Source organism: Salvia miltiorrhiza, chromosome 1, assembly GCF_028751815.1.
Source record: "Salvia miltiorrhiza cultivar Shanhuang (shh) chromosome 1, IMPLAD_Smil_shh, whole genome shotgun sequence".
In the NCBI taxonomy this organism is placed as follows: Eukaryota; Viridiplantae; Streptophyta; class Magnoliopsida; order Lamiales; family Lamiaceae; genus Salvia; species Salvia miltiorrhiza.
The window spans coordinates 62,395,854-62,420,523 of NC_080387.1; the positions used below are offsets into that span (position 1 = coordinate 62,395,854).

At 34.9% G+C, this 24,670-nt stretch overlaps 2 protein-coding genes across 2 annotated transcripts; one reads left to right on the forward strand and one right to left on the reverse strand.

Annotated features, from left to right (window-relative positions):
* The first annotated feature begins 14,117 nt into the window (after window positions 1-14,117).
* LOC131002634 (protein STRICTOSIDINE SYNTHASE-LIKE 10-like) lies at window positions 14,118-17,195 on the forward strand. Its single transcript, XM_057929098.1, has 3 exons — window positions 14,118-14,682; window positions 15,750-16,013; window positions 16,432-17,195. The coding sequence occupies exons 1-3, from the start codon at window positions 14,408-14,410 to the stop codon at window positions 17,000-17,002; spliced, it is 1,110 nt and encodes a 369-aa protein (XP_057785081.1). The 5' UTR covers window positions 14,118-14,407; the 3' UTR covers window positions 17,003-17,195.
* Window positions 17,196-19,688: 2,493 nt separating this feature from the next.
* On the reverse strand, window positions 19,689-21,446 carry LOC131002624 (probable transcription factor At1g61730). The gene has a single exon (XM_057929088.1). It carries the CDS (start codon window positions 21,048-21,050, stop codon window positions 19,923-19,925), a length of 1,128 nt encoding a protein of 375 aa, XP_057785071.1. The 5' UTR covers window positions 21,051-21,446; the 3' UTR covers window positions 19,689-19,922.
* Between the last annotated feature and the right edge of the window lie 3,224 nt (window positions 21,447-24,670).

The window sequence follows — 24,670 nt, forward strand, 5'->3', positions numbered from 1 at the left end:
AGAGAGAGAGAGAGAGAAGGGTTCAACAGAGAAGCTAAATATTGTGGAGAATAGAGAATTCGTAAAATAAAAACGAACAGATCTATAATTTTAATGAACAGATGAAAATAAATCATTTTCGTCTTTGGTAAATTTACCAAGGGCTATAGTCATAGTGATCCTCCTATTCAACGACTTCGACCATTTCCGAGCACCTCAAATGGCTAGTTACCTGCTGAGGGCATGTCCCGAGTTGAAGCCTTGTGTTAGAATGCTAACCAAGTTGGACAACTGGAAGCGTGAGCGAGTAGCTGGTCAGAAGAGAACAAGAAGGCAGTGATAGTAACCATTTGTACAGTGCTTTCATGAATGTACCGCATGAACAATAATTTGACCCGGGTTCGAATCTTGCTGGTGGCGAGTTTTTCTATATTTTTACTAAATACGTCTGTTCATTAGTTATGTTGATCTGTTCGTAAAATATATAGATTTGTTCATGATGAATAAAAAGATAATTCTCTTTTGAACTCAATCATATATATATATGGGAGAGTTCAATGAAGACCACTCATTTAGATAAAGAATAAATACTAAATCTTGTGCGTCGATCTTGCTTAATCTAAGGGTGATAATTTAATCTTTAATTATGATTTTATTTCATTTATTTTATATAATAAATGTTAGTTTGTCATTTTGTATTTTCTTCTCCCAACTCATTCTCTCTCTCTCTCTCTCTCTCCCAACTCACGCTCTCTTTCTCTCTCCCACACGGCCATCGGCGAGGAGCGTCGAGGGCGCTGCCTCCTCTGCTCCGGCGATACGCCGCCAGTACCTCCACCCCTCTCTCATTCGACCGGCAGCAAAAGCGAACATCCCTGCGTGGACCGCAGCTCCACCCAGCCGCCGCCTCCCTTTTCCAGATATGGCATCACCGTCGCCGCCCCTGTTCCCCCGGTGAGGACGCTCTCTCTTTCTCTCCCACACGGCCATCGGCTAGGAGCGTCGAGGGCGCCGCCTCCTCTGCTCCGACGATACGCTGCCAGTACCTCCACCCTCTCTCCTTCGACTGGCGGCAGCAGCGAACATCCCTACTGAGTGCTGACGAACTTAGAATCGAGCCTATCAGATCTAGGGTGGAGAATTTTCCATTATCTACATGTGTTCCCATGGTTAAGCAAGAATATCAGAAAACTAAAGAGAATTCGGTAGTGAAAAAAATAGAGAGAGTGAGTTTTATTTCAAGAATGCCCTTATTTATAGAGGTTACAAGAAGGGTAAAATAGTAATTCTATCCTAACACACGCGCTATACGCACTAACTAACTAGATCTAGGCGAAACATCCAGAAAAATAGGGGTGTCAGACTCCTTGTCGGGATATTGTCTTTAATCATCATCTCTGTCGTTGCCTTTCTACTCTGCCATAGAGCCTTTCCTCTGGTAATTATCCATCCGGTCTGTCGTCGGGCTCCTTCTCTGACTCTGTCTTACTCTGGTTGAATATATTCTGGTCTAGCGCACTCTGATTTGACTCAACCTATTCTTAACCCGATTCAGGCCTGATCTGGAGCTGAGCGTTCTTCAACACCACGACCCTCTTCTAACGTATGTTCAGATAAGGTAAGCCACGTGGCATGATCTTAAAGGGATACATATTTCGCCCCTCATCACCTACATCGATCGCAGCTCTGCCCAGCCGCTGCCTCCCTTTTCCAGATTTGGCATCGCTGTCGCCGCCCCTGCTCCTCCGGTGAGGACGCCACATGTCGCCACTTCGTCTATCAACAACATAGCAGCAACGGCGCCGTGACAGTGGCATCGTCGCCTCCTTCCTTTCCCTTCTTCCGTCAACTGCCCTCCCCCAACTCTCACCTCTAAACCCTTTTATTCGTTGATATGTTCGTAGAATAACAAATGAACATACTAATTTTCGTCGGTATGTTCGTAGAAAACCAAATGAACATAATAATGTTCGTCGATTTGTTCGTAGAAAGATAAATGAATATACTAATGTTCATCGATATGTTCGTAGGAAAACAAATGAACATACTAATGTTCACCTATTATGTTCATCGACGGATCAGGTCCCAGAATGGGAAGAGAGGAATTTTCGTGATTTGTTCAACCGAATCCCAGAATTTGTGGATTTGAGTGGACATATTTTCCCTTTTCGGATTAAATAAATGTAATTAACCAATATTTAATTACATGAAAAATCATTTCAGCAAATTATATGGACTGTTGATTGAATTGAGATGAATGGTTTTGATTTGATCTTTATTCTTCATCTTAGAAAGTGGTTGTCATAGAATGCAACCCATATATATATATATATATATATATAGAGGGCCGCTCCAATGAGACCCCCTAATTTTAGTGAGATCTAGGACACACGATCTGGTGCGTTTATTTTATCAATCATATGGCTGATATTGTATCTGGAGGGTGATTTTTTTTCGCAGGGTTCGAATCCTGGAAGGAGCAGAATATTTTAAATTTTGTTATTCATCAGTATATACGGCCTTGTTCATCAGTATATATGTCTTATTCATCACGAATTTTTTAAATTTTATTTTTCATCAGTATATACATCTTGTTTATTAGATATACGTTTTGTTCATTAGTATTATATGTATTATTCATTGTACTCATGTTACACGAAAAATAGGGGGTCTCAATGGAGCGCGCCCCTATATATATATATATAGGGAGAGGTTCAAATAAGAACCACTAAATAAAATTAGAACGGAGAACCATTTTAAGTCATTCGATCATCAAGATCTACGGTGGATGCATCATCTTGGTGGATGAATGTAGATCCTGGGTTCGAATCCTGAAGGGAGCAAAATTTTTATTATTTTCGGAAGCATTAAATTTAATAGCGAATGTATTAATTTATATAGCAGATGCATTGATTTTAATGGTTCTTATGTTCTCACGATAAGTGTGGTTCTCATTATAACCACACCCTATATATATATATAGGGGAAGGCTAAAATAAGAACACTTCTTAAAATATAAATTAGGAACCATTTTCAGCCCTTAGATCATCAAGATCTACGGTTGATTCATCACCTTGTTGGATAAATTCATGGTCCTGAGTTCGAATCCCAAAGGTAGCAAAAATTATTTTTCGCAATTCATGCCTTTATACAGTTTATTCATGCGTGTTATACATAAAATTTATGCATTTTTGCTGGTTCGTAATTCTTAAAATAAGGGTGGTTTATTGAATAACCGCCCCTATATATAGGGGGCTGCTTCAATGAGACCCCCTAATTTTAGTGAGATCTAGGGCACGATCTGGTGCGTTCATTTTATCAATCCAATGGCTGATATTGTATCTGGAGGGTGATTTTTTTCGCAGGGTTCAAATCCTGGAAGGAGCAGAATATTTTAAATTTTGTTATTCATCAGTATATACTGCATTTTCATCAGTATATACGGCACTATTCATCAATATATATGTCTTATTCATAACGAATTTATTAAATTTTACTTTTCATCAGTATATACATCTTGTTCATTAGATATACGTTTTGTTCATTAGTATTATATATCTTATTCATTGTACTCATGTTACACGAAAAATAGGGGGTCTCACTGGAGCGCGCCCCTATATATATCTCATAAATTGCGACTAGAATGATCAAATCTATAAATTACTCCAAGCATAGTTCATTAATTTTGTCCACCATTTAGAGGCTAAAGGGGAGAAAGTCAAATCAGGCTTTTGGTTTAATTAGTTCTCAACAATTTTCTAGTAATTAACTTTTTTGAATGAAATCTCTTTCTTCCTCAACAGATTCCGATATCATATGAAATGATAAGACATGAACCCTCCAGAAATAATGCATGTTAATTTTTATGTCAATAAACATGGAAATCTTTGCACGAAGAGTTTGCAAATAATTTTAATCTAAAGGATATTAATGAGGTCTACTTCAAATGACAAAATTGAAAAATTTAAAAACTCTCTTTTATGAGAGGTCCCGTTTGCGTGCGGTGTAATTTTTTCACTTTTGTGTGGATAATGATCTCGTCTGCGTGCGTTTATTTTCCCACCTTTGTGTGGTGTAGATGTCTCATCTGCGTAGATGTGCTTATTTAATTATATAATAGATAGTGTTAAATTAGTGTTAATAGACAAAAATGTCATATTCCTTAAGTTGTTAAATTAAAATATCATACTTTATAAAATTAAGCATCTTATGCCCAAATTTAAGTGAATAACCTATTTTACCCTTTGATGTTAATGAGTATGTATTCTTGACAGATAGCTGTCAAATCGTTATTTTTTTTTTTAGATTTTTATTACACATTTATGACTTATAACTATCAAATCGATCAAATATGTAAGACTTTCACAAAAAACTAAGCAAACTCATCAACATGAGGAATATTTAAAAAATAGGACATAGACCTATGTATATAAAAGAGGACATTTTTTAGATTTAGGGCATTTTAAATTCTCTCTCTCTCTACCACATCAACTTTCATGTTTTCCTCTCTTTTTTCTTTCTTTCCAATTGTATAAATATTTTCATATTTATAATCGACTTTAAAAATATTCATCTATTATAATTTTTTTTAAAGAATTCATTAACTTACTCTATATATAAATACAAAAGTGAATCATTTTTGCATAATATGACTAATATTGTAAAATAGCCATTAAGAAAAAAGGGAAAAAGAAAATAAATTTGTCATGTGATGCTAAGTTAACTTTTATTTTTTTTCTTTTTAGTTTCATAAGTATTTCTCCTATTTGTAACCTACGTTAATAATAATAATAATAAAAATAATAATAATAAATAAATAAATAAATAAATCATCTTACTCTACATAAAAATATAAAGTCAGTCATTTATTTTGAAAATGGGATTAATATTGTTTGTAATAGCTATTAATATAGTTATTTTTTTCGATAATTATTTTCAATTTATTATTTTTCTTGCATTCACTGCACAATTTCTTGTCTTCTCGTGTAATTTTGCCTAAGATAAAATAGCATTATGCATCATATAAAACAAAAGATCTTGAAGGGATCTTTAATTTGATACATAATGGGTAAAAATAATGAATTTAAAATTTCCACATATTAATATAATATTTTAAATTTTTAATTTCTATTATTGAAAGATGAGATTATTGACAATTTGACATGCTTAAAATCTTTGCAATTTTTGTAGTGTAATTTTCTTTTTTCTCTATTTTACGACATTTCAATTTCATATTATGTATTTTTTTTAAGAAAACACCTGAGGGAGTGGAGGGTTAGGCAGACCCTCTGCCTGTAAATAATCATCAACCAGTATTTCATAAATGACGCTGCCCAAAAGTCACAACGTCCCAAGAAATCAGCAAGGAAAAACAAAGAACTATCAAACAAACAACATATATAGATGTAGCCCAAAAGTGACTACACCCAGAAGATAAACAAAATCAAATCAAAGAGGAAACAATCCAATCAATCTAACTATCATCAAAGAAACGGAATCTAAAGTTCGAATAATCAAGTTGGTCCATCATAATTAATATGCAGTCCTATTTATTTTATGTTTATTTTAAAACGGAAATTATAAAATTTTCATAATGTACAATAATGTTTGTGAACGTTATCAAACTAGTAATAGTTTATCTATGTTTGTTGAATGGATTAATAAATTTGGTTAAAGCAATTAATATTAAAATAATTATAAATTGATTTTGTCGGTAAAAAAAATAGCGAAGAGTTGACTTTTTTAAATATAGAAGATAATACTCACTCCGTCCACAAAATGTTGTCCTAATTTGTCATTTTGATTCGTCCACAAAAAGTCATAATATATTTTTGGGTAATAGGTAGGAGTATATAAATATATGAACCTTACTCACTTTTATGTACTCCGTATTTAACATGAACTTTAAAACTTAGTTCAAGAACTTTAAATTTATTTAATTTTTGACCCATTTTTTATATCCGATGAAATTAATGCTGACATGTCAAAATTAAAACCTAGTTGGCAAAATTAATCCTCTAGCTGGCATCTGACTAAGAAATTTCCTCCCCTCTATTCAATCAAATGGTCTCCTGTGAAACCAGTTTCACGAAGTTTTTGTGCCATTCAATTCAATTTATGCAAAAAACCCCTTTCACTTTTACTTATCTCCAGACCCTGTGCCGCCTCACCAAATCGAAGTTTACTATTGTGTTGAGTGAGGGGCTATTCATCGGCGGCAATGGTGTGGACGAGGTGTCGTCCTCGTTGGGTTTTGAAAGCAGGGTGTTCGCTATTTTATTTTAACACGCCGCAAGTGTACGGATGCAATTGTATACAGTAGCAAGCAAGGTCGTATTCCACAAAGACTAATTATTATCAATTCCTATCCTAAATTATTCTACTCTATCTGGACAAAGGAAATTTAGAATTTTGTTTTTAAAACTAAAAAAATAAACAGTAGGAAAGAAAACAAATCAAGCTGCGAAACAAAGAAACAGAAAAGAGAAGATTTCCCAAGGCAAAGGTTTCAACAGATTCTCCTAACTAACATGTTCAATTCAATTAATAAGACGATTCCTAAGACAATCTCTAAGCTAGTTCATACCCACTCCCGTGGCATACAAACCGTTGATTACATGCAAGGCTACCGTCCCCGGATCGCACTTCTAACATGCAACTCCTAAAAGATCATAGGATTAACGCCCTCACAAATATCAATTCCCTTTAGAATTAAATATATGTGTTCTATGTTCTTAGTTCAGGTAATAATTATCATCTCCCGATATTAAATTAAAACCTATGATTATGCTAAATTGGTGGCCAATCAATAAAGCAAACAATTATAACAAGAACATAAAAAGGAATAACAATCTCAATTAATTGAATCAAACAGTCAGAAATTCAAATCATGTCTACTCCCTAAACCCTGGGAAAAAGGAATTCTAGCCACACATAGACATATGAACTAGAATACAATTCTCAATAAAACAAATAAACATCCCACAAGAAAAACCGTAGTAAAATCGAGAATCTTCAGTCTTGCTCTTGCTCTGTTCTCCGTCTCTCTCAGCTCCCAGGAAAAGTAAAATATGATAAAAAGTGATAAAAGCTGCAGAGAATAAGTTCTTGGGGAGTATTTATATGCCCTAGGTCTTGTAGCTCTCAAAAATACCCAAAATCGCTAAAAAAACGAATTTTGGACGGAAATACGGCGACTCGCGCGGCCACGTCGCGCGGCCGCATGGCTGGCCCGCGTGACGAAACAGAACTCCTGACAGCTTTGCGCAGCGATTTTGTTTTGGCTAGATTTATGATCCGTTTGCGCTCACGAACTCCTCTCGAGACGAACTACAACTTGTATTTCAGCCAATTCTTCCAAATTCTGCTTCATTATTTCTGAAAATTCGTTCAAACACAAGAAAGTAACAAGTTCTTGACCATAAACGAATATAAGCTCAAATAGACCATCAAACACACAAAATCCTCACAACTAAGCATAAAAAATGACACACCAAGAGGTAAAAATGCATGTTTATCACAGGGGCGGCGGCGAACCACCATTCGACTGCATCATTTTTCAGAGCGAGGGAGCTACTCCTTCTAGGTCGGGGCGTGTCGCAAAATCTCCAGATCTGAGATGGTCTCGTCGGTTGTTAAAAACGACGACCGGGTGACGACATATATTTCGTGCTTCCAGAAAAAAGATAGAGAGAGTGAAGGAAACGCCTTTGCCTAGTGAGGCCACGGTGTGCTGGCTACTGTCTCCGTGCAACTGAGGGGGCCGAGGATCGGGGAAGTGATTTCGAGATTAATAAGGTAGAAGAGTGTGAGATGAGTTGTGGTAATGCTTCTCTTGCTCTTGATTTAATGTCTTCGCCTTCAACATTATGTGAGTTAGGATGTCTAGACAGTTACTTTAGAGGCAGTGATAGTGTGGATGGTGCAGAAAATCTGGGGAAATATGGAATTTTTATGCTTTCTCGTCAATAAAATTCGTGTTTCTTGCATAAATTGAATGGAGGGCGGGTCTGGAGATAAGTAAAAGTGAAAGGGGCTTTTTGCATAAATTGAATGGAGGGGAGGAAATTTCTTAGTCAGATATCAACTAGAAGATTAATTTTGCCAATTAAATTTTAATTTTGACATGTCAACATTTCGTCAGATAAAAAAATGGGTCAAAAATTAAATAAGTTTAAAATTCATGTATTTATAACTAGATTTTAAAGTTCATGTTAAATTCCAAAAAGTGAGTAAAGTTCATGTATTTATACACCAATTACCCTATATTTTTAGTAAATTTGTGAGTCCTCTTCTCCACTCACTAACATGTGGGCCTCATTATGTACTCACGAACTTATTTAACTTTTTCCACTTTTCTTTATTTTTGGACCTCTTTCTTTACTAACTAAATAAACAACACAAATTTTTTCTTAAAACTCGTGCCTCCCTCCCTTAAGACAACATTTTGTGGATGGAGAGAGTAATTAATAATTAGCAGATTTCAATGACAATGATGAAAGATTGGGAAATTGAAAACAAAATATAGAAGGCTGTGTAAGTTTTTTTGAAATAAGGTTAGGTTTAAATTATTTTTAAAATTTATTTTCAATATTAATTGAATCTTCAAATGAAGAAAAATTCAATTCAACATTCAATAATATAAATTTTGTAACTGAAGCAAAAGTTATACTAGGAAATAAATGGAATCATAAGCAATTGAATTTGTTCAAAATTATGATTCATTTTTATATTGATAAAATTTATGTGTTTATTAATATTTTTAAATTGTGAACTAAGTTTTTTAGATCCATAGGGTCTGTAAATTGTTGTTTGTTATCTGCATTTAGATTTTTATGGTTCTAATTAATATTGTATGATTTAAAGTATCATTATTTTAAGAATGGGTTTGTAATTAAATAAATACAAATTTATTCATCTTATTAAAAAAATTATTTGATTGTCGATCTTTAAATCTATTGTTCTTATTTTTTTCAAATTCATTATTTTAGTAAGAAAATTAATGTTATCAATATTTACCATTTAGAAAATACAACAAAACATATATATATGCACGCATGCATAAGCGTGCGTATAATAACATGTATCATTAATTTTTGACAATTTATATATAAATATTTGCAGCGTATCGCACTGGTGTAACATTAGTATATACTTCATTTGTCCCATAGTTTAGCATCTATATATTTGAGAACGATATACTATGTTTTATAAAATGGTTGAGTGTGTTGTGAGTGAAATAAAGATCTCACATTTATGAGAGCGTTAAAGTGTTTAAAATAGATAGGGTTGTGTGAATTATTTTTTACTAAAAATAATAAAAAAAATATTAAATTAAGGGAAAAATAAAACTAAAAATAAAAATATTAAATTGTGGAATGCAGGTAGTGCTGAACATAAGTCCTTGGACCACAAAGAGCGTGACCGATGACTAGCTCCTTCATATATTCAAAATTTAGACATTTTCAAAAAACTTAGATTAACATTTCGTGCAAAACTTACATAATAAATCTGTAAGCTAGTAAGTAGTAAGATAAGACGTAACCTCTTTTTCTCGAAAGAGATGTAATGTAATTATTACACTAAATTAAACAGTTGTAATACTTAGATGAAAGATAAGAAATACAAGTAGTATTTTATTGAAACAAATATATATCTCGACGCCTTTTATTTTCACATCAATAATAATTGGTGAAAAAGTTCACAAAATAAATGTGATGATAATTAAATGGTCACTCATGTCCCTCCATGTTTAGGACAAGAACATTAAATCATGAACAAAAACAAGTAGATCCTAATGAGATAGTGTGTCCACCCCCTAGGAACCTTACATATGTCTCACTTTTAATTATTTATCATGGTTTTGACCCTACCATTAATATTAATTTTTTTAAAAAAAAATTAATCGTCACATTTTAATTCAAAGGGAAAATAAATATCACCAAGGGTAAATAAATATAGCAAAAACGTGTTTCTTATTATGGGGTTAAGATTCGTATCACATTACCTATTTTGGAATCTAAACCTGGGAAGGATTCATTTTTTTAAAAAAGAACTTGAACTTCCCAAAAAGAATCAATTTAAGCCCTCGATCGAGAATTGAGAAATTAAAAGTTAAATTAACGATGAATTATCATGTGAAATGCGATGAATTATCATGTGAAATATATAATATTACCATCTCAAATTAATTCAACGTGTATAATATACAATGTATAAGATTCGATCAACTTATTCGATTTTTTGGACGATGGATTCCTGATCATAGGTCAACATTGAAACTTTATGAAAATTTTAAAATAAACTAAAATTCATATAGTTTTTTTTTTTAAACTCCAAAATTCTACAAACTACACTTAAGTCTAATTTAAATAGATTAGTGATTTAATGATTGGGTGGGTGAGTATATATTGTACATATAGAAAATGACAGTTAAAACTCCGAGATGCAAAGAACCATATCTAAAGATGATAAATCTCATTTATTTTACTTACCATACAAGATTGAATTTTATTTAATTTATTCACAGGTCTCAAAAAATCAAAGTGCAAAATGGAAAGGGTGTGATTGACTCGTTAAAGTAGAAAAGTCCTCACACAATTTGATACCTCAGAAAAAAAATATGAAAAAGAACAAAGCAAGGGAAAGGATGAGATTTTGACTTTTTGGGCATCGAATTGGATTGAAGTCAGCCATTATTGTATTATTTTTTAATTTCCCGGTGCTCTTCTTTTTTAATCCTTTTTCTTTTTGCGCTACTTAATGCTTAAAGTTTTGGAAATATGAAAAGACGAAAAAAGAAAAGGGGGGAATATGCATCGGACTTTATTTTGAGGAATATTCTAATGAAAATTAAAAGAATTTATCCTCTAAAAAGAAAAAAGAAAATTCTTGCTATTTTTCTATATGATAAAAAAAAATACTTCTGTTATTAAATCATTTGCAACACAATCTTTTTCTGAATTTTAAAATGTATTATTACACCTTCCACTTTTCTTAAGCACAATTATAAACCACTAATGGCAATTCCTTATTAATCAGTCGATGTTACTATATTTTGTTTGCACGAAACTCTCACTAATTAAAGTTTTTAAAACCAGAGATGATATTTTGGTTTATTTAAAAAATACTAATAAATAAAGTGAACTGCTACAACATGTTTATATATTTAATCTCGTAAGAGTAGTTGGGAAATAGTTTAAGTGTTAATACGTCTAAATGAGCCGTTGAACTTGTTTTTATTTATACGTAATTTAAAAATTTAATGCCAGAAATTGAGATGCATTGAACCTCGCATTATTCCAATTAGTTTCTTTAATTGATATGCTTTGTTCTTAAGATCTGTTTTGATTTCATTTTATTTGCTTAACCATATTTAATATTATTATTAACCACTTCCCCCACCCCCACGCTCACCCTTCAAATTATGTAAATTAATTAAGTAGAGGACACACCTTTTGAAGCCAACTTATATAAAATGATTTTTTTTTTCTTTTTCGAATCAAACTGTTTAATTTTTTCATGGGCCTAAATGGTCAAGAAATAAACTTGGCTATAACATGAAGTTAATTCACCAAGCATGAGTCTGTTTATATATTTATTTGATATTTGATTTTAGTTTCATTCGTATGTTAATACCAAATTCTTAACTCTATACTTATCTTTTAATTTGTTAGAAACATATTCAAAATTCTAATATTTAATTTTCTCCTCGCAATTTACATATCTCGTTATACGCTTTTATTTAAACCATAATTTATAGGAGAAAACTTGATTTCTAGTAAACACCTTCAAAATCTCGAGCATTTTATGTTTCCAATTTAATTCTTAAGTCATAAATATTATTATTACTTGCCAAAAAAATGCATTATACTAATTTATTTATTTATTCTTGACTAAATATTTAAGCAATAACCCTATGTGTGTTTAAAACGAAGGGATTCTTTGTTTGGTTTGGAGTTTCGAGAGACACATGTTAATATCGCTTAAACAATAAGTACTTTATAGTAATTAATAACTAGTACACCCATCGTGCAATGCATAGTGAATATCGAAAGTAAATGACATACTTAAATAAATAAATATAAATATTAAACACGATTAAAATATAAATACATGCAAAATATATTTTATAAATATAATAAATAATCCACATCAATTATTCAATAAAATTTCGAATTTAAAAACGTAAAATTTTAACTTTGTATAAAGTATAACGATAACTACACTTATTAAATAATTTTAAATTCTTTGATAATGAAAACTAACATTACACATTATTATTATTATTATTATTATTATAGAGTATTACGCTTCATAATAAATAAACAAATATTTTTATACACAAACATTAGTAAAAAGTTGTAAAATTTTAATGAAGAGATAGAAAATAAAATATTTTAAATTTTAAAATTTTCATAACTTATTCATTTTAAATTCATTTTTGATGATATACCATATTAAATATCTTGTCACGAACTTAAATTTAAAATGTATATTAATTTTTTTTTCATAAATCAAATTTGATGATCTTAAAGAATTAAAAAATTATGGTAGGAGAAAAGAGAAAAAAATAAAGTAAAAAAAATGGTGGGAGAAGAGAGAAAAAAAAAAGAAGGAAAAAAACTTCCTTTTTATATATTATACAAATTGTGTTTCAAAAAAATACATATGTTTACTTTACAAGTAGATGATCACATATTCACTGCTGAGTGGTATTCTGCAAACTGCTAATGAAAGTTTCCATTATCAATGTGATAACATTATATCGTAGTCATGAAAAATAAATGATTAATTTAATTTGTAACACGGTATCACATCATCGATTGGACACATCAACTCATTCATCCCAGACCAGGAGGTGGATGATCGTTGCAACAACCACATACTTAAAGCACAATATATTAACATGTAAATATTTCTTGACACAAAATTAGGGATAACATATCAAACCTAACACAAAAGAAAGCCTTTTCCCAAACCTTGATGTTTTGGGCAAAAATGACTGATAATGGTCCCCCGATTAAGTGGGGAGAAATTAGGAATCTTCATTTCAATTCTAACACAAAAACAGCCAATCTTTGGGCCACCCACAAAATCTTTTTGCCAGCCTTGTACCTAAATGTGTTATTGCTTCTTGTCTCCATGTGTAGTATTTAATTTCGTAATTAAAAGGGACACCTACAAAATCTTTAGAAATCCCACTTCTTGCTCAGAACAAATGTTGGTTTTCTTGTTTTTAATTATTTGTTCGCATTTTACTTGCATTAATTAATTTATCGGGAAGAAGTACTTTTTCTTTAGAGTTGGCCATGATGCCCTACTCCAACTCCATTATGCAAGTTAGGAATAATATGATTGCCCTTATGGTGTTGGGGCAGATGAGGTTGTCCCTAACAAGTCTCGTTAGGGCAATTTAGGTGCCCACCAAATTTCCGGGGCACATGCCCTAGATTCCGATTGGATAGGGTATTGTGAAACGATAATTTATTCTGTTATTTCATCGTATTGATACTTAATATCATAATATGTATGTGGAGAGGATGTTACTATTAGATTTGTGATGCGATGTAAGAGAAATTTGATGATATCTCATTTTGAGATAGTTGAACCTAAAGCCTAAAATGGTTTAGTATGAATTTGTTAGGAGATGAATGGTTTATTCACGTGCCTATCTATCAACATCCCTAATCAATCATAGTACACATAGTAAAAAAATATTATGACACTTTTTTTTTATGGATGAATAAATAATTTTTTAGATGACGTGATAGTACATTTTTGTTATTATGTTGTAACATTTTATAGTTCAAATTAATGTTCAATGAAACTCCACAAAACTCGCGAGCTTCACTTCATTAACCTTTAGAAAATAATCATTTATTTTTAAAATGGAAACAGGAACTCAAACATTTTATTATGAACTTCACACAACACGCTGAAAATGTTCCACGCATTTTTCAATTTTCATATTTTAGTTATTAGAATAGTAAGCTCAATGCAGCTTGGTATCTCATTGGGCTTGTATGGTAAGCCCATTACATTGTGAGCAAAGAAGCCGGCCCCAATATGTAGTTTTGGGCTATACTTAGTGGACTATTATCTTTAAGAATATACAATGGTGCATAGTATAGCTGCTAAATTATGCCACAAAATTCTGATCAGATATCTTTTTGCCTCAAAATTTGAATTGATTGGGATTTTTAATTAAAAATATAAGACGAAATTTGAATACTCAGGAGGAATTTTTAAAAAATATTTGTTATTCATTACTTTATTGTAAGAATTTTTTGTTTTGAGTTTGAATTCCATGCAAAAGAAAAAAACAATGAGAATTTATGTTGTTTGACTTGTGGCTGGACAAATAGGTTCTTACCTTGGAAAATCCAGCTAAAGCTAATTAACCTTTCACAGCCAAAGCCGATCGACCATGAATTCGAAGCTCATCCTCGCTGCAGTAGCACTTGCACTGATCGCGGTGGTGGTCGCCATCGCCGCCGCCTCCGTCTTCACTCCGCCGCCAGTACCAGGCTCGCACGATGTCCTCTCCGCCGCCGAGCTGATCCGCCTCGCTGGAGCCGTCGGGCCCGAGAGCTTGGTCTTCGATCCCAGCGGCGGAGGGCCCTACACCGGCGTCGCCGACGGTCGCATTCTCAAGTGGAACGGTGGAGACTGGGTGGAATTCGCCGTCACCACATCCAAAAGGTAATTTTGCTCACCATAATTTTCACCAAGTGCGAGCTTGAATCTCTTTGAATTTGGAGAGTAGGGTTTAGCGATTATGTATCTCAGTAGATTATTGAATTTGTGGATAATCATTGTTAAATATGTTTATGAGTTCATACATCAAGATACATATTTTGCTATGGTAAAGATTAAGGATAATCTTAAAGATTTTTTTTTTTAAAAGAAAAAAAAAGAGCCATTTTTATGCTTAAAGTATTACTTTCCCTTTAATTCATGTGAATTAATTTTAATTCACTACTAAAAAGCTCTATAATTGTGAGTTTTAGTTAAAATACGAGCAATTCACGATTAAAATGTTTTGTGCTTGTGAATAGTAGGAAAAACAAAATCAATTCAAACTAAAGAATAATAAGGGAAATTTTTTAAGAGAGACATTTTTTATGTTATTTTATTTTATTTTAGTGACTACTTTTATCATTTTTATCATTACTGTATCAAAATTGATATTAGTTCACTTTAAGTATTGTTGCCCGACGAAATCATGCTTCAAAAATCAAATTTGTGGAATTTTAATGCGCAACTTAGTTAATGCTATAGATGATTATACTCAAAAATAGGCTCTTGTTTTGTCTGCATGATTTTTAAGTAGATTCCGAAACAGAGGCTAAATTTATGCTTATAATCCAAACATGCAATTCTGTTTTTGTATTGGAGCTCATAAGAAACTGGTTTGTGTCTCTTGTTTGGTGGTTATTGGAGCTTTTTATGCACAATCTCTTTATTCGAGAAGGAATTCAAACCAAAACAATTCAGAAAGGAGCTTCTTCTGTAGTTCCATTCTGATCAGTCTATATATCCTCTATGTCAATCATCATAACTAATAATGTTGATGCTTAATTGAGGGCAAATTCAATGATGTTCAATATTGAAATAGTAAAGAAGGACCAAGGACGAAGGCTATAGTTCTTTAGCTCGTTAGAAGCTTGTAAGCAACCATTTCAAATCTCAGCAACTCGAGCTGTAATCATAATTATCTCCTTAGTTGAATTTGATCGGGCGGAACAATTTTTATGCCTGTGCTGAAGGGATGCGTGTTCTCTACCGTTCAATCCAGCAATGGAGCACATATGTGGAAGGCCACTGGGGCTAAAGTTTCATCAGAAAACGGGAGATCTTTACATTGCTGATGCTTACTTAGGCCTCCATGTAGTTGGACCAGCAGGAGGAGTGGCTTCCCCGGTAGTGACAGAAGTAGAAGGCCAGCGTTTACGTTTCACCAATGACTTGGATATCGATGATGAGAAGGATGTGATTTACTTCACAGATTCCAGCACGGAATACTACAGAAGGTAACTGGATTTAATGCTTTGAAGTCTTTCTGTTAGCATTTATTCTTGGAAAATGGCTTTACTTTCCATTACATGAGATGGTTATTCGATAGCTATGCCACATACACTTGACTGATGTTCTCAAATTTATAATTTTTGGGGGTAGTCTTATCTATTTTTGGGATAGACTTAATTTAGTCACTTGTTTGGAACCGACTGCTTTAACTGCAATACAGAAACGAACATAGTGTAGTTCAATGTCATTGATCGAGCAATTTGAAACGATTGCAAGTCATTTGAGTCAACCAAGGATAGGCTTTTGACATTTCTAGACTGATTTCTTATTCTTATTATGCATTATATACTTGAGTCTTTTTACTAGGACGAACTTTGAAATGCTTGCTGCTAAACTGCGACTCTGTTTGTGATGTGATCCAAGGGAATTCATGTCATCAGTTTTAACCATGGACAAGACAGGCAAGTTTATGAAATACGATATGTCAAGCAAAGAAGTGACTGTTTTGTTGCGAGGCCTTGCTTTTGCTAATGGTGTGGCCCTGAGTAAAGATCATTCATTTGTCGTGGTAGTCGAGACCACGAGATGCAGAGTGCTAAGGTTCTGGCTTGAGGGCCCTAATGCTGGAACGCACAATATTTTTGCCGAGCTACCAGGCTATCTGGACAACATCAGAAGAAACTCAGAAGGGGAGTTTTGGGTCGCCCTGCACTCGAAGAATGGGCTTGTTTCAAAACTGTCCGCGTCCTACTCATGGTTCGGACGTGCGCTGCTAAATCTCCCCCTCAACTTCAAGCAACTGCACTACCTGTTGGTGGGAGGCAAGCCTCACGCGACTGCCATTAAGCTCAGCGATGAAGGCAAAGTTTTGCGGGTTCTGGAAGACGTCGAAGGGAAAACCTTGAAGTTCATCAGTGAAGTAGAGGAGAGGGATGGGAAGCTGTGGATTGCATCTGTGTTGATGCCTTATATAGGAATCTACAAACTGCCATAACAAAACCATGGGAAGCTGTGGATTGCATGTTGATGCCTTATATAGGAATCTACAAACTGCCATAACAAAACCATCTATTTCATACAAGTCACTCTGTAAGACTTGTCTTATATTCTGTATAATAGCCAATAAATGAAAATAGAAGTAGGCAAGGAATGTAAGGAGAAAAATCAAACTTTGAATCTTGTCCTAATCAGAGGATCCCTTGTTCTTCAAACAGCCTCAAATCCCAGCAGCCAGATATAGGCGAGTGCACTTTCTTCAGTTTGCTTTCCCTAAAATTGAAAGTCATAAGCCCTTTACCTTCCCTATCTTTTCCTGGAAGGTATATCACCAAGGACAGGTCATCTTTATCACTCCCACAAACCACGGACAGCGCGTAGATCCTGTCCGGAAACAGGATGCGGTTTCGAGGGAGAGGTCGACGTGGCACCGTACTGTCCAGGTAGAGTAGTCCTCCAACTGGAACACATCAAAATTCCTGGTGTATGGCTCCTGGAAGTCGATGAGCAGCAGTAGGCCGCCGGATAGTCCTCGACCGGCTGCCCTGAGCCGGCGGCATTGCCATAGTCTTGAAGCATTCGTTTTTGAGGTCCAAGTATACCAAGGTTTCTCCTCTTTGAGAAGGCCAGTGGATTGCTCCGTTTGAGAAGATGGCTCTGCTGAAGTCCACGCAATGGCGCGGCAGCTCCGCCTTTGAGTCTGAGACCCTCCAGCGCCTCGAGTATATGTTTATCCGAGTGTAGGAAATGTAGGTTTTCCTCACTATAGAGAGGCTGACGATTTTGTAATGAGGCGACTCTGATGGATGGAAGGCCAAGTTCATCGCCGTGACCTCAGTCGATACATCTCCGAGGGGCAAGGGAATGGGCCGGGATTCTTTGGTGATAGGATTGTAGACGTAGTGTTTCACGTCTCTTCCCAGCGCCGGCGGAGCAGAGCAGCTAACCGTTGCATGATTGGTGGATCAGAGTGCCGTTTGCGTCGATATGGTTGGCTTCGACGACATTCGACGTATCTCCGTGGGCCTGCTAGTGGCAGCATTGAGCGGGACGGCGGGTGTACTGCCGTATGAGGAGCTGGGACGGCGGTGGGATCTGGTATGGCCGGTGATCGATTGATACCAAATCTCGCATACTGTTTTAAGCGTGGGATGATACTTCTTTTGGAGTTTTGAAAGGATTTGATTCAAGAGGTCTTGATTGCTGCCTATGATATGATGCTTCCATTTCATGATGATCAAGGCATTTTGGTGCTTGTTTTTCTTCTTGTTTTCTTGAATTTGATCGGAACAACAAAAGGTTGAACGTTTTCGAGGAAGAGATTTTCATTGTTGAACCACGTTTTACTGATTATTGCATCAAGGGATTTAAGGTTTAATTTCGATGCATTTATACATAAGTGTGTGTGTGTGTTTTCCTTTTTTGCCATGGGGAACATTCAACATTGTGATACTCAAAATCCAGAAACAAGTGTGGGATAAGGCAGCTGTGTTTTATTCATGGACTGAGTAGTATTATATATCTGCAGGGCAGGTGGTGTTTTTAGACAAGAACGGAACCAATCCCTGCCTCATCTTCCACATTCCTTTCTTCGCCCCTCCCAATACTTTACTTCAATTTTCGACTTCTCACTTGTTTCTCTCCTACAATATACTACATGATTCTTTCTTTTTCTTCTCCAAAAATGCCATTTTCATCTTTAGATACTTTCTTCACATAACACAACATAACTATCAAACTATCAGTAAAATCAATGTACAAGTAGCAACCTAATGACTTTCTACCGCTGCTTTCTTCCATCACAAATCAAACTATCAATTCGTCCAAACGTAATAACATTTCTATATACTGGAAGGATAAAGACCACATGAAGTTTCCAAATGACTTACAAGAATACAAATGCCATAAAATATTAAATGATAGTATTCAAGTTCAACACAATAGGTAAAGAATAAGATGCTCAACATTTTCCCTTATTTGAATAGAGCAAAGCGTAAGAGGCTGACCAAGTTCAAGTTCAACAAAATATCAGTACCTTGATAAAAGTTGGACAGAGCATGAAACTCTATAAACACACTCAATCATCAGATTTTAAATTCAGATAACATGAACAAACGCACACCAATACTTGAATTCTACACAACATTATGCAGGTAACAAGCACAAAATAATGAAAAATTATTCTCCATGTCAAAGATTATACCGATTCTTATATTTATAGATCCTTAGCATACTAATTACTCAAAATATCAATAATCCATTATGTGATGATATTAACAATGCAAGAAGAAAGGTGTTATTATGAAATCACAAGCTAAGAGGGGGAAAAAAGCAATACAACTGAAATGATAAATAAGGAAATATTTTTTAATGAAACTATCAATTCCAACAACCTGCCTAGGGCCAAGCTGCCCAAATCTTCTTCCAAAATTGGTGTCAATCATGTTATGGTAAACTCAGCAGGCCACACAGCAGGCCACATGCAGTGCTTGTCAAAGATACTTTCAAAATCCCTAAGCAGAATGACTTTCAAAATCCCTAAGCAGAATGAGGAATAGAAAGTTCCCCGAAACAAGCAAATTAACATAAAAAGTAACAACTCACATTAAACAAAATATAATGATAACGATACTTTCAAAATCCCTAAGCAGAATGAGGAATAGAAAGTTCCCCAAACAAGCAAATTAACATAAAAAGTAACAACTCACATTAAACAAAATATAATGATAACAAAAGAAATAGATAGACACTGAACGAGTCGAAGTCGAAACCATGCTAACAAAACATAAACTCAGGACCCAATACTTAGTGCAGAATGTAGCATAGACACAAAATAACTGAAAATCCTACAATTATAACAGTAGCATTCATTAAGAAAAAGTTAGCTTCCTGCACCTCAGTGATCCCTGGGCTGGCCTTCATAACATGCGATCCTTCATCACTTGCAAGACAAGCTTGGTCTGTTCTACCCTCAACTCCAACTGTTTCTGGAGGAGCTCCAACTCCTCCACTCTCAGTTTTTGCCAATCTTGTTCCCCCTCTAGCCCTTGCCCCAATCCAAAATACTCGCCACCAGATATCATCATCCTCTCCTCTATAGTCGCACCAACAGAATTGAAATTCAGCCTCTTCGCACGCGACTTTTCTCCATCACCACTCACAACCACCGCATCTTCACTCTCCGCGGCATTGACCTTCTTACTTGCCGTTTTGCTGGCCATACTGCCATTTGCTTTTGGACTTGCTACCACTTTAACACCCCCACTTTCTTTACCACTTTCATTCCCCCATATCATTTTCGACAAATCATAAGCGTTCTGCTCGTGGGGCTTCGAAAAGGTCCTCTCTTTACCCTCCTTCTCTTTGCTCTTGTTGTTTTCATATTTCTTCTTCAGCCTCCTAATCTTATCCTGCAACTGAGTTCTCGTAACATCGATATGCAAATTTTTCTTGATAAAATCATGGAAAGCATTCAAATCCCAAATTGGATCGGATTTATATTTGGAGGTATAATCGATCATCCCTTTTAAGATGACAATCTCATCATCCTCACTCCAGAGTCTCTGAAAAAGATTGGACTTTTTCTCCGAAGGATCACCTTCGACGGTCTTCCTCAACCTCTTTGTATTCTTAGTAGTAGCCGTACCTTCAGCAGGGCGTTTTTCAGCGGCGGGTTTTGTTGGAGTAATGGGCTCCGGAGCATTTGGCTTGGATCTGGCCTTCCTAGCCTCATTGCTTGATTTCTGAGTCTCTTCCATTGGCTTGGACGCTGGTGGCCCCGCATTCGAATCTAGTCCGTCAGACTCCGACTCGGTTTCAGATCCGGAGTCATCTTCCTCGGAGGAAGAAGGAGCCTGCTGTGGCGGGAGCTGCTGGGATTTGGCGGCCATCTGAGGTTGGGGTTTCTTTTGCGTCGCTGTCTGCGTCTGTTCGGTTTCTGACTCCGATTCTTGTGAGTCGTCTTCAGAAGAAGCTTCCTCGTCTTCTTCTTCGCCGGAATCCGATTGGGACTCCACCGGCTTAACAGGCTCACGATGTTTCGGCATCTTTCAGAGAGAATCACAGAAAGTGGAGCGGTTGATATAAGAAAACTAGGGATTGTGTATAGCGCTACCCAATTTTGAGAAAATTCCAATCCCAATTATTTATGAGTGCATACACTGCCCAAACTGAAGTGTAAGCGCAATGCAGCTTGGCATTCCATTGGGCTTATATGATAAGCCCATTACATTGTGAGCAAAGAAGCCCGCCCCAATATGTAGTTTTGGGCTACACTTATCGTTAAGAATATACGATGCTGCATAGTAAAGATGTTAAAGTTGTGCCACAAAATTTTGATTTGAAAAGATCAGATAGTGTTTCATCTTTGCTTGTTAGGTTTAGTATTTGTGAAGCAGTATATTCTATTACATTGTTTGATCGTAGCCTATTTTTGATAAATACTAAGTTGTACGAAAGAATGTGATATCTCCTTTTGGGAAATGTCTTTTTTTTTTTTTTTAAATTGCTTTTTGGTTCTTTTTTTAGTTTTCAGACATTATTTAGCATATTTTTTTTTGCGAAAAATGAAAATTGTTGAAGTTGTTTAATTTGTATAATTATTGAATCATGAGTTTTTAGATTTTTGTTACGCTGAAGTTTCTTATTTTTAATGTGAAAGTGATCATTAGCAATTTTTATTCTTATTTTTAGTTCTATCACAAATTCGCAATCATGTCGGATAATATGCTAATGCTCACAATTGTTATTGAAATATCTCTTAAATTAAAGTTGTAGCCCACATTTAATGTTCAAATAATCCAATTCCATAAGAAAATTTGGAACTTGACACTCCATTATTTTCTCTATAATTTTTGAAACTTACATTGATCTTTAAATTATTCAGGTTCAAGCACTGAAGATTCATGATAATTTTATGAAATTATTAACAGGAGAGGAAAGGTGTAAATCAGACAGGAAAAAAAGTAAATAAATCATATTTACTTAAATAAGTGTGGATATGTTGGCTTCAAGTTTATATTTAAATAATATTTAAGCTAAAATAAATAAATACAAAATCAGATTGTGTAAATATTAGATTATATACCAATATCAGATGTTGACTTCATCTTTATTTTTGCATTTAATAGTATGTGCATCAACTTTTTCTTGAACCATTTATATTGATTATTAAACAATAATTTCATGAATAAATATTAGAATTTAAAATATAAGATTATATACAAATTGAGGATAATGTTTCCCCAAAAAATGTCTTCATTTAGTAAACCATATTGTGAAAAAATTTGGCCTTAAATAGACAAAATACAAAATGACATTAAACAAAGTCATGAAATCACTAGCAAAAAAGAAAAGATGGAAAAAAAATTTAAATCATAACAATAAAACTCAACCAAGTTAGATAGAAATAGATTTAAACCATAATAATAAAACTGATGAAGGTGGTTTTTACCAACACTAGTTTAAGACTTAGCTCTTGTATCTAACCTGGTTTCGAACTTATGACATGGAGTGAAATGTGCAATCTCCTGATGTTTCCTTCCTCTTCCTTGATTATTATCTCTTAAACTCTTTGTTCTTCCTCCCTAGCGGTTGGATATTTTGAATGAGAGTGGTCAGAATCTCTCCTGAGCTTTTCTTATATAATTGGGTAATAATTTGAACTTAGGTCCTTCACGAACTGGAGTTCATGCTATTTGTAGAGTGCATGACCTAAGGGGTAATCTAGTTATTTTACTATCCTGATGCGGAGGGGTATTTTCATCCTTTTATTCTTCCTCGTCACTGTAGGCGATAGTAAAATTGCATTTTCTACTTTTTAGAGCATCTTCCACATCAGCCGACAAATTGTTAGTTATGGAAATGGCTCCGTGCAAAAACGGAGAAAATGACCGCCTACAATTCGATTACACTAAGTGCCTGCAGGTGCGCCTCTCTCTTTTCCGCATACACTTACTTTTCACCCGTATTTTTCCGCTCTGGTACAACCTTCCCAAATATGGGTTTGAACAAGGTGTCCATTCTCTGATATTAATCTTAGATGTATTCTGAAAAGTTGACTTGGTATCTTATTATGCTGAGATTAGGTACCTCCCATCTCTGAGATTTGGGAGTAACTTCTCGAGCTCTCACTTCTTAAAGAGGTTTTATAAATGAGGTACTCGTTTTATTAGGTCCCGCTCTATGTTCTTTTTCAGGCGCTGCTTCGGGGTTCCGCTCTAGCGAGATTCTTCTTTTTTCAGAATGGACAAGGTATTCGGGCTTTTGGTCTTGTCTAGAGACAAGAAACCAGAGCCCCGAATTTCATCCTCATCAACCACTCCTCTATAGTCTAATTTCTCTTATCTCATTTTCAGAGGAAGCAGACTAATTATTAGTATGCATTTATTTAAAAAATATTATGTAATCATTTCTTATCTGGTGGATTTGACCTTTAGATGATGTCATTGACAGTAGGTGTCACATCTTTTCGGCGTTTTGGACTTACTCGATGAGAAACTCTTCGGTTTTCCAAATTATTATCTAAAAACCTATCAATTTTAGGGCACGCATCCCTATCAATCCCTTACCGTTGATTCGCGGCCAACATTCTCCCTTTCAAATGGGGGAAATTCTTCTCTCCATTTTCTGCTAACTAATTTTTCATTACCCTCTTCACCGTCTTCTTCTTCTTTAATTTCTTTTTAGAGATCATGGTTTCGACATGTCTGAGAGCCAGCCAGGTACTCTTTTCTATTCCTGACTCTTTTCCTTCAATCACTTCCTAGTTTCAGATTTTGGTTTTTCAGAGTTAGTTTCTTCATTTCTCCTGCAATTTCTCCATTTTCTTCTTTTGCGAAAATTATCGCTTACTCTTAGTTCAAATGCTGAGAGCTAAATCAAGACCTAGTATGAGATTTAACCCCCCTTTATTTATGCGCTTTACCTAACGAACTAGATCATTGTAAGGCACTCATGGGGAACCCTCAAGGGTATATAGCTAGGTTCCCTTTAGGCCCGAGAGGGCGGATCCCGAGATCCCCGAGGATGTTCATACTCTCAATACCATTCCCCTGTGGCGGAATTAGAAACATGCCGATCTTCGGATACCACCCTGCTCCTTTATCCAAATTATCTGCAATTTATTTCAAATCCCCTTCTTCCAATTATCACCCTCTGCTATTCCCAGGGCGGTTGCTTGGCACATGGTCCTTCACTAAGAAGGCATGGTCAATACTGCTCGTCTGTTTACTCAGACTCAAATTTTAAAGTGCTTAAACTGTTTCTACTCATTTTCTTCCAATCCTACTTTTTCAATTAAATTCCTTTTAGACCCTTCTTCCATCTTCCACAGACGGAGAGTTCAAAAATAAGTTTTTCTTCTTATAATCACCCACAATAGGGGTGAGCAGAAACCGAACCGACACCGAAAACCGAACCGAACCGATTTGGTGCGGTTCGGTTCCAATAATATTGGTTCGATTTCGGTTCGGTTTTGAAAACCAAAAACCGAAAATTTTCGGTTCAGTGTCGGTTTCGATTTTTTGGTTCGGTTTTAAACCGAACCGAACCGATACATATAATATTTTATTATATATCATTATTTTATAATATATAACCTAAAAATTAACCCTAATTCACTCTCAATTTCTCCTCCCAGCAGCTACCCGCCGCTCTGCGGCCTCTG